Raw genomic sequence first — 14,454 nt, forward strand, 5'->3', positions numbered from 1 at the left:
GGGGGGGGGGGGGGGAATAGTGTTTAGTGGTCGCATATGGCAGGTGGTCGCTATAGACAGGTTCAACTGTACTATCAGAATGATGAATTGTTCTGTACACATATGTCGGGGAAGCCTGTAAAACTTTCAGGGTAAAAACTCAAAGAAAGCTTTCTTTTAAACATACTAAAGACGTTCACCTTTTGAGAGAACTGGGCATTCTCCAGCTTGGGGATGTCCTCCGTCTTGATGAGCTCATACCGCTGGACAAAACCGTCTAGGTGGTAGCACATGACCAGCTCTGGAACGTTGCACATGAGATTGTCCAGCCAGTAGTCCATTCCGGTCAGTATGTTGATGGGGCTCTTCATGTCCCTGTTTAGGACAGGACGGGGCCGGACATTTATATCACTCATCAACACTGGACTTCTTTTTCAGTTCCCTGTGTGACCGAGTATCTGCTACCTCTCTGACTTTTAAGCACTTATCACCAGTGAGTCTTGGATAATTTTCTATTACATGTCAACTCGTTTCTTCATGGATTTATACATTGTCAGTCTTTGAATGTGATTGATGATATCAATGATATTATTGATAAATTGGTAACAGCAAGATAACAAAAACCAAATGCAAGGGAAAAGTGTTTTCTTTCTGATTTTGTATCAAACCTGGAAAGTTAGGAATTGCAAGGCCATGGTATCAGTATCTCATCTAACTTGCGTGATGTGGTTGCTAATAAGAAAAATGTGTACCACTGTTTCCTGATAACAAGGCACAATCTTATGTCTGGCTGTAATAAAAATTTATATTATTACATTTGTATTAGTTTTTCTCCATCTATTAAGCCAACTTGAACATTTGGGGGCACTCAGGCATAGTGGATAAGACTCCTGACTCCCAATCGCAGGACCAGAGTTCAAATCCTGCCTAGTGCTTACGTCCTTGGATAAGATGAGTTACTCACCATGTCCCTTGCGGCCCAGGTGTATGAATGGGCACCCTAGCAACGTAAGGGTTTTAATAATGGCAGGGCCCTCCTGAGAGAATTGACAACAGGACGAGGCAACCCTGGATAAATAAGACCTTATTATTATCATTATAACATTTCACAGACTTGTACTTTGAACCACCAACCCTCGTCTCAAAAAAAGTCTCTGCCCATACTATTTTGTGCTCCTTGTAGACCATGATATCTTGAAATGAAACATGGGTCTTAATTTTTGCCTCAACTCATACCAGTGTTTCGTCTTTTGGGCTGACACAACGATAAAGAAATTTGAGAAAAGGGTACCTGAGCCTGAGACTGACAGCAGGATAGTTCCCTCCTCCGAATATGGGCAGATCCGTTCCTATCAGCATGCGGATGTCCTCAAACTGCCAGAACACTTGACGAGCAAACTGGCTAACCTCATCCTGGTAGAAAAAAAAAAAACAGGGTGAAATAAAACATGACAGAACAGTTGGAAATAGGGGCAGGAAGGGGAAAATATGTGCAAGGAATCACTGAGTATGGAACACATGTGCTGCTTCTTAAGACATATTTAGAAAGGCGAACAAGTCTATGACATACAGTAACAGTGATTCACTAAGTAGGTCGGGTGCGCAATGTTATTCATTTCTAATTGCACACCTTTTGAGCATGTCGCAGGCATATCATAGTTGAATAATGTTTTCTTCAGGTTGAAACATATCCTTTATTTTCTGATTTCATATACAAAGGATTTATGTTATGGTTGGCTACATAGTAATGAATTCAAAGATGCTACAGTAAAAAAAAAAAAACAAAGATGGAAAGGAAATGGAGTAGCTAAAAGTCTATCTCAGCACATCACTCTTAGGGATTCCAGCTTTGTCAAGGATGTGAAGTTTTGAAAATACCAACATTTTCTTACGAAGCACGTCTGGCAGTAATGAATCACTATGACGTCATATCGTTATTCTCTAATAGGTCGAATATCACAAGAAGCCCAGAAGATGATCGCTACGGTAACTGACAACATACACAAGATGCAAACAATGCGTACGTCACCCCGTGATTGTGTAAGCTTTTCAGGCCGTCGTCAGCACGACCGATTAACCGGTTGTACGGTTTCGAGTGGACCGCCTTGCATAAGGCGCGACATGCGTTTCGTAAACCCCGTCGAGAGCTACTTGTGACGTGAAGGGGGGAAAACTACCAACAGACCTTTCATACACATAACTAGCAATTACAAAGATGATTACAGTAACCTCCCTCTCTATTTGATAGAGTACTTGGAATTAAAAAACATGTCCACCCTACATCTTGGGTTGAGACAAAAAAAAGGGAAGAACGAGATCACCACCCCTCCAAGGTTGAAGTGCTACTTATCTCTCAATGCAAGAGCAAGACGCAGTTCTGGTAACTAAGGGAGTATTGTTCCGCAGCAACACCCTCAAGAGGAAAGTAGTTAAATCCCGTTCGTCAAGAGATGATGACTCAGAAATGAATAATGTGCAGTGGGAGATAGTGTATACAAGGGTCTGATGGGATCATTTTGGTCAGCCACAAGTGAGTGATTTTATAACTTGGCAAATAATGGCATCAGTGTGTTAGGCTCGTCACTCATATAGCCAAAGATTTCATCTCAAAGTAGATATCTCATGTTCATGAATATTTCAAATACAGGAATGTATGATCATCTTAACTGTCAAACAACTGCTAATTATCACAACCATGCTCTTGTCTATTCAAGTTCACATGCTGGTATGTGAATTTGTGTGCTAATTTCCATGGCAAAAATTGCAAAGAACTCACCAACAACACTTATTCAAAATGTACAATTATCTAAATAGTACAAATTCACGGAGAGTCTTGCACAACATATTTCAAAAAATGTACAAACGGTAATCCTTTATCAAAGACATCTCGCTTTCTACTGCATGTCAACTGTGGCACTTTTGGGATGCCCCCCAGACCTCATTTGACGTTAAAAAGCAGTGTTTATGTTTTCAGGAGCCGCTGAGTGGAGTGACCATAGAGCTTCACCTAAGGCTGCATGGATGACGCATTACTTCTCCCCGAGTGCAGCAGATCCTGCATGGACAAACACATGCACCGCAAGTTCCCCCTTCCCTCCCACACACAAACAGCATCACAAACAAATTAATGCTTATGCTTATTCACTTTTTTCTTAGTGTTTCTCTGACAAGGATTATCAAGGGCATATGCTGCAAGTTCATAGACCTGCTCTTCAGTACAGATTTCTGAAAATATTTACAATTGATATTTGAAAAAATATATCATGTGATGTCTCCAAGATGGTTGATATTTCTGGGTGATTCCTCACATTGTCTATAAAACATGACAAGTATTCAAAGTTCTCAAGAGCACTCTTGGTTAAACATGCAAACAAACAAACAAACAGGGAGTTAAAGCTCTTTGCTGACATGGAAATACATTCATCTCGATGATTTCAGAAGATAGTTGAAATCAGGAAGATGTTAGCTTAAAGTCAAAAGGACAAAAAAGATTTAACTGCATCTTCATACGCAGTTCACAAGGCTAGTCAGCAGCATGAAGGTTCAAGGAAATGAAAGCTTCAACAGCGAGAGAAATTATGTTTTCCATTCTAACTACATGGATATCAGAGTTGCCAGTAATAATTGATCTCTCTGTCTTTCTTTCTTTCTATCTATCTATCTATCTATCCATCCTTCTTTCTGTTTCTCTCAATCTCTAACTTTCATATTGGATGATACAATTTCAAGCACACTGCAAAGAGGTAGCTAGCAGTCATTAGATTATTCAAGCTAGGCTACAGGCTGCTTTGCCACTCGTGCGCAAGATTGTATCACAAATTCTGGAAGTAAGAGCTAATTTCCGTCTTGTTGGTACAGCAATGCATTAATCAAATCTCTTGTTTAAGATGGACAGACAGACAGACAGACAGACAGACAGACAGACAGACAGACAGACAGACAGACAGACAGACAGACAGACAGACAGACTGACTGAAAGCCCAAAAGTATAACTGGTCTGGTATTCTAATACTCTATGCAGAAAGTAGTCATAATACAAAACTTGGAGTACTATGCCTTCTGTTTGTATGTTGGTAAGAAGACTTTGCAGTCCATCGATTAGGGACAAACAGATAGACTGAAAACGTAATGCCTCTGATGACGCTTTGTGGCAGAAGAATAAAAATGAAATGATTTCACAGAGATGATTATTGGAATGGTCAAGATGTGACAGGCACCTGGCATCAAGATTGGCAACTAAAACCGGTCAGTCCAGACAGGGTCGAATTGGAGATGACCTTGGATAATACCACATGCTACCCACTTCTTTCCATCTTGATCTGATCAAGGGAGGTTGGACCCAATCAGTGTACCTCCATCAATGACTTCATCAGCTATTCAGCCAATTTCAAACCTCTCCATGATAATGACCACTAGTAATTGAGAATAACTTTGTCTCTGAAGAGTCTTCGAGTGATATGGTTACTACACATTCACTAGTTCAATGATAATAATTCACACAGATTAATGACAAGATTTTACTATTCCATCAGACATAATCATCACTCTAATGACAATGACAACATCAATCACATATCAAAAAGTAGCAAAAAAACCCTTGAATAATGAACAACAATTTTCTCATTATATCATACATGCATACTTTATTTTACTTCTTAACAATACGAATTGACAAATTTATAATTTGCATCACATTAATTTTTGTGGGATGGAAATAAAATACAATTGAATTGAAATCAAAACTGAATAGATCAGCACATCTTCAACAGTGTTCTGCAAATACGAGAGGGGGAGTTGGAAGAGGGAGGGAAGAGTGAAGGAGGAAGAAGAAGAGAAAGATGGAGAGGGAAGAGGGCATGTGATAGACCTTCACTCAAAGTTGACATTTATAAAGTGATGAGTAAAAAGATCTTTTAATTCCACCCTCTCAATCTAGGCCACAGACGGCCCTGCGGTCTGTTCCCTTGAAACCATACCTCTGGTGATTTTGGGAGTGGCCTGATGGCTGTTGCTAGGTGGGGCTTCTGGCTCTCCTCCGGCTCCTCGACATTGTAACTGGGCTGACTGAGGAGGTCTCTGTCACTCCCCAGGCTGTTGCCATGGTAACATGAGATGGTGACGATAACAAAATAAAAGAAACGTATAAGCAAAGTGGATATGAATGCAAACCATTCTAGACTTGCATTACTGCAAAATGTCAAATTCTGTTGATAAGATATTAGGTTCTACAATTGTGCGTGATAAGGTTCCTCTCAGTGACATATGCTTTGAAGAATCATCATCATCGTCATCATCATCATCATCACCACTATCATCATCATCACTATATTGAAGGTAGGCATTAATGAAGCTACTCAATGATAATGTTTTTAAGTCTTCTTTGGCTACCTGAAGCATGGCACCCATAAGCTCATGATTGTGAAACATGGCTCAACTTTTGACTTTCTTTCATACTGACATACAAGATATAGATAGCATTGGTGATATGAATACCATGAATGCTTGGAGGATAACCAACAGGTGTGCCAAGTTCTAAACAAAGTAACTCAAACAAAAACTACACAAACCTAGTACTAATGAAAGGCATTTCTTGCTCTCTCCTTGACTAAAAAGTATACTCCTGGGTGCTCATCCTCCACAGCCACTTCAGTCCTTGTAATTAGTATCAATCACAGTATGCAGCAAAAGTTTAGAAATGTGTTGAGTTGTTGTTGTCTTAAACAAGAAGTGATTGCATGTTCATCCATTTAGACCAAAAACATCATTTTTTTTTCTTACAAATACAGCTCAATCATTGAGAATTCTCAGGCTGACCTTCAGTAAGGAGGGGGGGGGGGGGGGGGTTGGTCAACTCCTTAAAAAATCCTTCAAAAATGGTTTAAGACATGTTAACAAGCGAGGTTAAACTGGCCTATAATCTACAATGGAACCAACAGCCTACATTCAAAAAGATATTTTTAATATCATCCACGGTTTGAATTTCAGTCATGGACAAGAAAAAAAAAAAGAGAAAGAAGACAAACATGAAATAGATGCCTCTTGCTTATAGACGTGTTCTCATGCATTTATCCTGGGATGTATGTCAGTGCATGAGATGTGTATATGTGCATTTATGAAGTAAAAGACTGCATGATCCATAGCAGCCCCCAAAATATCAAAATTCAATCATTAAAATATCAAAACTTTACAACAGATTGTCTGATTTTCCTCAAATTTTCACTGATGTGTTTAACATTAATACTGCTATATCCCCTGAAATTATATATATATTTGGGTCTCATTCTCCTTCAAATGGTGACACGACATTTGCTCCTGCGACAATTGCTCCTGTCTTATTTTCTCCAAGAACTTGGAGTTTAAAGGGTTGTGATAGGGTTTTAGGTTCAGTTTGATGTGAGGATTAAGATTAGGGTTAGGGTTATGTTTGTGGGTAGAATTTACGTTTGGCTTTGCATACAGATATTTCATGGGAGCAATTGTCGCAGTCCTGAGCAAATGTCATGGAACCACTGGTGATACGACATTAGCTCCTGTGACACTTGCTCCCTTCTTATATTCTCCAAGGTCTTGGGGTTAGGGTCAGGGTTGTGATAGGGTTTTAGGTTTGGTTTGATGTGAGGATTAGGATTAGGGTTAGGGTTATGTTTGTGGGAAGAATTTATGTTTTGCTTTAGTGTACAGATGTTTTCTGGGGGGCAATTGTCGCAGGAGCAAATGTCATGGAACCCCTTCAAACAACCCTAACCTGTGGTAGAGGAACTTGGAGAGGAGGTTGGAAGTCTGGAGGCTCTCGGTAGTCTTGTGCTGACCCTGGAACGGGGTTTCCCCTTCCTCCTCCTGGAGGAGTCTGATGAAGACATCCTTCAACCACTGCCGCTCATTCTGGTTTGGGAAAGAGACATACGGGTCAACAACAACAACATCAACAACAACAACAAAAGCACACTGCATATATTTCAGATTTTTTGCAGGTCAGGTGCTATTCGCTATTAAACTGAACAACCTGTGAAAATATTCATTCTGATCCCGACATGAATGCAACGTGCATGCATACATTTCTCCATTTATTTACTGTACACCACTAATTGTGAATTTTAACCACTTGCGAAATTGTCGCGAAGTTCGAATTCGCAAAAAAAAATTGACTTACTAAATATGTGTGGCATATACAGGAGTCATCCCCATGGCAGACTACTTCATGTGTAACAGCAGCCTGTTTGAATTGGGTGATTGATAGTGTTGTGTATATTACATGTTGCTATCAATTACATTTTGTCAGCTGAGAACCAGAAGGGCGCCGCTCTCGCATTCTAAAATTTAAGCACAAATAAAAATGAAACAATCAATTTTCACTAAATAAGAAGTTTATTTCAGCAAAATCTGGTAGATTTATAAGCACTGTTTTAAATACAGGGTAAAATAATGCCCTTGTGGTTTTGATTTTTAACATTTTACTGAAAAAAAAATAATTGAAAACTGACACCATGATGTTGGGGAAATCGAGCCCTACAAAATTGACACACATAGAAATTGAATACAACTGCCTACACGGCTCTACACAAAAAGGCACAGTTGAACTACAAATCTAGCTATGAACTGAGCTGCTTCTCAAATTAGTTTGGAAGTGAAATGACAGAATGTTATTATGTAAATACAAAATGTGCCAACAGCACGATGTGTACGGTCTTCAAGGTATGGTGAAAATAAAGGAAATGGGGCTATTAACAAGAAATAAATCCGTCTCTTATCATCAAAGTAACAGTTGCTGTTGGAGTTGGGGGGGGGGGGGGATTCTGGAAAGCTGTAACTTATATTTTGCCTGCATAGTTCATCTCATACCTGACTCTTGTGCAACATGGTTCCTAGAACTTTGTTATGACGTTACAATTACTATGTATATTTACTGGTTACATTACAGGAGGTAGTGACCTGAATTAAATTCTACTGAATTGAGAAACATCTTCATTTTCACTTTCTCTTTATCTGTATCTTTGTATTTGTCTGTTATCTATCTATCTATCTATCTATCTATCTATCTATCTATCTATTTATTCATCTTTATCTACCTAGGTAGCTACACTTGTGTATCTACCCATGTATACACATATCGTAAAGCAAGATATTTTCATGGCATGAAATTTTTGCGAAGTGCCACTGGCATTCAATTCAAAATAGCATCTATATAGAGACAAGAACATTTGTGTGCATTCAAATTCTGCAAATCTTGGCTGTCGCAAAAGTTGCAAAATTAAAATGCATGCACACATTTCCGGTTTTACAGTAGACATTCACATACCTCATGGAACATGCAGAAAATCAACACATTATGTATTGATTCCACGGAATGAGTTACAGGCCATGTTATCAGTGTTTCATGTTCGAACATGCATTCTTGGCCAGTAGACTGCAAAATGCTCATTAAGACATATGTACCCCTACTAGAGGCCGAATGTGCAACTCTGTGATTAGGCAGCGCTAGGGCCTTGCTGTTTTCATGATTCATATGAAGAGATGTGACATATTGAGTACATTGCATAAAAGCAAAGATGACATGGGGAATACAAAGTGGACTTGTAATGCATTATTTCGCCAATAAGAATGAGTTTATTGTACTCAAATTTTCGGTGGCCTCCACCTTCTTCAGGAGTCTCGACGGGGAATAAAGGGTACCAAAACACAAATTGAACATTAAGAGCATAATGCATTACAAGTTTATTTCTTGATTCTTTGTTATATTGGAGCCAATATGTGAATTCGCAACATGTTTGGACCTAGACTAAATGCAGCAACTCTTCACGCCCGACGCGCTTGTAAACGTACCTACACCAAACTCGCTAAAACTAGATCTGACATCTTCTTCCTTTCACGAACTAATTGCGTCTACATGGCAACATCATTGTAAAGGGTGCGCACTCTCATAGCAACCAAGTCTGTGTATGAGTGCGCGCTCTTAATGTTCAGTTTGTGCTTTGGTACCCTTCATTCCCCGTCAAGACTCCTGAAGAAGGTGGAGGCCATCGAAAATTTGAGTACAATAAACTCATTCTTATTGGCAAAATAATGCATTACAAGTTTATTTCTTGATTCTTCGTTATATTGGAGCCAATACGTGAATTCGCAACATATATATCGTCGCTGGGGTGATAAGACCTTGTATCTGCAATTTTGGTGAAAATTACTTTTTTGGATTAAAGGTCAAATAATGGGTTAAGTGATGTCCTGTCCAAATCCCAACCGAATTACTCCAAAAATGAAGCCACCACAGCATGTCAAAGGAAAGGCCATCCCATTAGCTACAGTGCTTTGGCCGCCATGTTTTTTTGCTCTCCTGAACATTTGACATTTTGTAGATACGAGGTCTTGTTGCCCCAGCAACGATATATATGTGACCCTGCACCTCAAAACAAACAGAAAGTCGCCAGCCATGAATTTTTAGTTAAGACCATATTCTGAAAGAGAAGACTTTAAGCTTTTAAATGATGCATAACTCAAACCAAATGGACTCTCCTAACCTATCTAAATATTGGAGAGAAAGCACAAACTCAGGAAAAGTGTGAACTGAGAAAAGAGGCTTTGAAGTACAGTGTCTATTCAAGCGCTTAATCTTTACCAGACCGTGCTGGCTGTGCGATGAATGGGACAAAAAACAGGAAGTAAACCACCAGAGTAACAACAATGAAAGGATTATCAGATTAAACTGAAATTAAGCATGCCTCATTAACACATTCCGTCCATAATTAATGCCAACTTTCAAAGCAGTAGCACTATCCTTTCAAAAGTTATTAGAGTTGAAAGTGAAGAGTGTGTACAAGGTTTTTCAGAAATGAAAAAAGGGATTCTAAAGACACATCTAATCACACTATTCTACCCAAAATGTTCGAGATAAATTGCTAAAAAAACACACTTTCCTGCCCGTTTTATGATACCAAATTTTAGCATAATGCAAAAGAAGACCCGCTCTTTCAGAAAATATGAAAAAGTCAAGTTCGGCTAGGTTGACCCATTTCACTTATTTTCAGTCCTCACGCAAAATCAGTGTGTGCGACTTTATGTTCGTTTTGAGGTGCACGGAATGCTGTTACAGTGCTGCAGTCTAAACAGGAAATAGAATGAGAGAGACACACACACACAGAAAGAGTGAGAGAAAGATGGACAGACAGACACACAGACAGACATAGAAACACACAAAGAAGAGAATGGTGATATAAACAAGGACAAGGTTACTGGAGATTCAGGGATACTCGGCTGTAAATGGACATCGGTTTCCCTGTGGATATATATCCTGTTTGTCAGATAAAGTGTGCTATTTTCCGTAAATAACTTACATTTATGAGCAAAGAGGAGGGCTCACTCCTTTGCAGTTCTGGTTGAGAAGGGGTTTGAGGTTTCCAATGTTTTTGATGAAAAAACCTCTTATGAAATAGCATGTATTATTCTGAGAGGAATTAAATCTAATTTCATGAAAATCGATTTTGAAATGGCTGCGATATCCAAAACAAAGCGATCCTAATAAAAAGTGGGACACACCTTTTCTCAGGATCGCTTTCTTTTATTTAAATTTGTTTTTGGATATCTTTGTCATTTCAAAACTGATATCATCAATCATGCTTGAGCAAAAGTGTATTGGCACACATATGTAAATGTAGATGTTATGAATGAATGCATGTGTGTATGCATGCATTTATGTATGTTGGTATGTTTGTAGAAGTATGTAAAGTGGGTCTATATTCTGGGTTCGTTTTTTTTTTTTTTTTTTTGTAAGTGGAAAAAATGACTATATATATATATATATAAACATATTTCTTAGGTAGATATGAAACTTGTATAATGTGTCTTTTGCAGTGGTATATCTCTTACAGTGCTCAGCAGTAAATATTAATACACATAATACACATGTAAATGTGCAATCACTATTTCAATTAACAAAATTGTAAATCATACACTGCAATTCACTTGAAGGTTGCATACAATACACACAACAAAGCTAATCTGCAGATACCATAAAATCTTATATACCTCAAACTCAAACTGTAGAATTGAATTACAAGACTTTAAATCAATCTAGTTTGAAATCACATCTATATCTTTCTATGTTTGTATGTTGGTATGTGTATACATATATCTCAAACAATATAACAAAATAAGTGTCTATTAAAAACACTACACATGAATCCATTAATCAATTACCTGCAAATGAAAGTACTCTTTGAAAATTGAAATGCCGTACAAATGCTCTCTAACTTTTTCTTCCACTTTGTTGGGTAGCTACTCTCATGATTTATCACTCACTATTAGCTTTATTACTTCCCTGGCAAGGCAAGTAGCATTAACAATGCTCCCTCCAACCCCCCCGCCCCCAATAATGAAGAATCTTGTAGGGTTTTTCTTCCCCTTTGTTTTAGCCAAAAGTGTGTCAAGATATGTGAGGTATGCACACAAGGATCGTCTTGTCACATTCCAGAACTACACGCCTCAGGTTTGGGCAGATCTCATGTATACCCAAGTAAAAAATTCTTCAGGGAACCATAAATATTTTAGATAGTACTTGAAGTTGCTTTGGGAAAATAGACAAGTAAATATGTTACTAGAAATTAAATGAGTCTCTATTTTTAAAGTGTACATACCTCAGCAACAGTTAAAGGAAGGGGGAAAAGGGATTGCAATACACAAAATAAGCAGAAGAGATATAAAATTGTTTCACTTTTTATGGTAAACAGTAAATCCAAATTTTGATGGGCATTTAAATAAATTTACGACTGGCACCAGTGTCTGGAGATTATGCCGGTAGGGCAACACTTGCTAGTAAGAGCAAAACACATCACCCTCCCACATCCTCCCCTCTAAAAAAACCCACCAAAAACAATGCACACACATATACACACACACACACACAAACACACACACATGATCACACACACACACACATGCACACACGCGCACGCACACACACACACACACACACAATAGTGAACTACTTTACATTGCTAGTTATAAACCCCATTCATACAAAGCAAAAACTGGGTTCCAAAGCCTCGTCGAGCAACCTTTCAGCTCAGTACAAACAGACAGAATACCGAAGAGTTGATCACGTTCTGAAATCACCCCATGGGGTTGCATGGTTTCAGATGCTCCTATAGCAGCCTTGAAGAGCCTTGGCTATAGTATACTTAAACACTACGGGTTTTGAGAAGCTGCTTTTTTGCGATGCTAGTTAATAACTAAAGGTCATTGCCAGTAAGGGTAAACAAATCTGTCTTCGTGACCGACCACCACTGATTAATGCCGCATAACATGCAAACTCTCACACTTAAATCACATTTGCGGTTATGTAAGAAAGTCAAAAGCCTACAGCATTTATTGGAGGGGAACTCATAGCCCGTTTATACTATAAAAGCAAAAAGGGGGTTCTGAAGCATCCTATAGCAGCCTTGAGCAGTCTTTCAGCTCAGTATAAACAGACAAAAGGTGAGCCGACCAGGTCTGATCAGGTTGGGTTCTGAAACCACCTACAGGGGGTGGTTTCAGAACCTGCTATAGCAGCCTCTGCTGCAGTATAAATGCTAAGGGGTTCAAGAAGCCGCCTTTTTAACCGCCCTGGAAGATATCGATAAAAAGGTCATCGCCTGCTAATGTAAACAACCCAGCCATTGCGCCAAATTCCAGCTGATAAAACCCATGCAACTTGCACACTTTCGCACAAAAGCCAACGCCATATATCAGAGGGGAGCTATAGGATCTGTTTGGTCTGCTAAGGCCAGCTTTTGGTGAGCAGTATAAACAAGACTCGAGGCTGCTTTTTCAGAGCGGGCTTTTGAACTTCCTTGAGGAGACATGCAGGGTGTCAGACGCAAAAAATTTATACTAGAACACAGTGTAGCTATACCAAAACGGTATAGCTATACGATGAATTTATACTGCTGAAAGCTGACTAACAAAACGACATATAGTGAAATGACAGAGCATCGTTTCAAACTAGAACTCGATAACGAATCAGGATTCCATTGTGTCCATTGTGCGTCTGAACTTATGGCGACCATAGAACAGTATAACTGGGCAGGGCTTAATGGGAGCGAGAACGAAAGGTGGCCTTGTACATGTGCAGTGAGAAACTGCACATTTATATGACGTTTTTCCGGAATGGTCGATATTAGCGTCTGAACGGTCTGTCGTCTATACGATGATTCTTTATACGTCGTTTCTTTATCGAGTGTTGGTACAAACTGGCTTGCGTCTGAACAGGGGGTATAAAACTTGCTCGCGGTATAAACGGGGTATCAGTTATTATGAAAACAGGGCCAGTCAGGGCCTGCTTTGGGCAGTCAGCCCTGTGGCTCTAGCAGTTATAAAGAGACATAAGATCACTTCTTGGAATCCTGGTTTTTGAAAGTGTTCGAAGAGGCTTTAAAATTTTGGCTGCAGTATGAATGGGGTGGGTAATGGCACACTGTATATCATCTTCTGTTTCAATAGTCACTATGATATTCTTGGGACTATAGTGAAATGCAGGGAGCCGAAACCTGCATATCATATACAATTGTACTGTAAAACGAGGAATGTTCGCATGCATGTTAATTTCACGAATTTCGCGAGCGGCAACATTCCCGAAATTAAAATGCACGCAAAAGTTCTTGGCTACACAATATGCATTGGATGAAAGTGGCAAATCGCGAAAATTTCATGCTGCGAGAAAGGCCGTCAGCTCCAATTCGCAAAATTTTCATTCCGCGAATATATCGTGTTTTACAGTAGTCACGTTCACACAACATTTGTAATCTTTGAAGTTTTAAACTTTGACGATTAGCTTGTAGTTTAAAACTATGATGCGCATCCATCCACAAGACACCCAATCTTAAAGATTAAATTTTCAAGCAAGTGTTCCACGCAATGGTTAAGCCACAGAACCAGAAAAAAAATACAGGATACATGCAGCGCTGGCAGTAAGTTTGATTATGTCTGATGACACAGTAGTGTAGAATACCCACTGGAGGTTGACGTGGAACTGCATGATGCACCTCCACAAGCTAGAGTTCCATAAATTTCACTGGCATCCGCAGAAAAAAAAACCAAGAAGAAAGCAAACTCAACTGTAAACAATTACCAGTAATAGCAAGGGCCAAGTGGAATATCCCTGAATGTGCCCACCTGTGAGTTTCTAAATACTACCAAGGGAAATGTACCTGCCTACCTTGACTGCATGCAAAGATAGGTCACTGACCCTCAATGGCATCCCCCAAATAAAAATAAAACTCAACCATAAACAATTACTGGTGATATTAGTGATATCGGTTGTGATCTTCTTTACCTAGGGGAGCCGCATCAGTGCTGGCGATGCTCTTGGGGAGAGGGCCCTCATTTTTATGGCCAATAATAGTATATAGTTGTTCTTACAATATACAAGGGTTGTTTTTTTTTTGTCCCATAAAATTTCAAACATGATTGCAACTGTTGGCAAAGCATGATGAAACCTTAAATTCA

The 14,454-nt window shown here is 39.2% G+C and overlaps 1 protein-coding gene across 1 annotated transcript in view; it reads right to left on the reverse strand.

The window, feature by feature from the left end:
- The window catches only part of LOC139734388 (erythroid differentiation-related factor 1-like), a 66,582-nt gene that overhangs the window by 23,663 nt on the left and 28,465 nt on the right, over positions 1-14,454 (reverse strand). Inside the window, exons 5-8 of the mRNA XM_071645211.1 lie at positions 6,725-6,861; positions 4,956-5,070; positions 1,271-1,392; positions 180-354 (exon numbers count right to left, since the gene is read on the reverse strand). Coding sequence (XP_071501312.1) covers positions 180-354; positions 1,271-1,392; positions 4,956-5,070; positions 6,725-6,861 — 549 coding nt within the window. The remainder of the gene's footprint in view (positions 1-179; positions 355-1,270; positions 1,393-4,955; positions 5,071-6,724; positions 6,862-14,454) is intronic.

The sequence above is a fragment of the Diadema antillarum genome, unplaced genomic scaffold (genome assembly GCF_040938485.1).
Source record: "Diadema antillarum isolate AM-2024a unplaced genomic scaffold, OU_Dant_1.0 scf00000003, whole genome shotgun sequence".
Lineage (NCBI taxonomy): Eukaryota > Metazoa > Echinodermata > Echinoidea > Diadematoida > Diadematidae > Diadema > Diadema antillarum.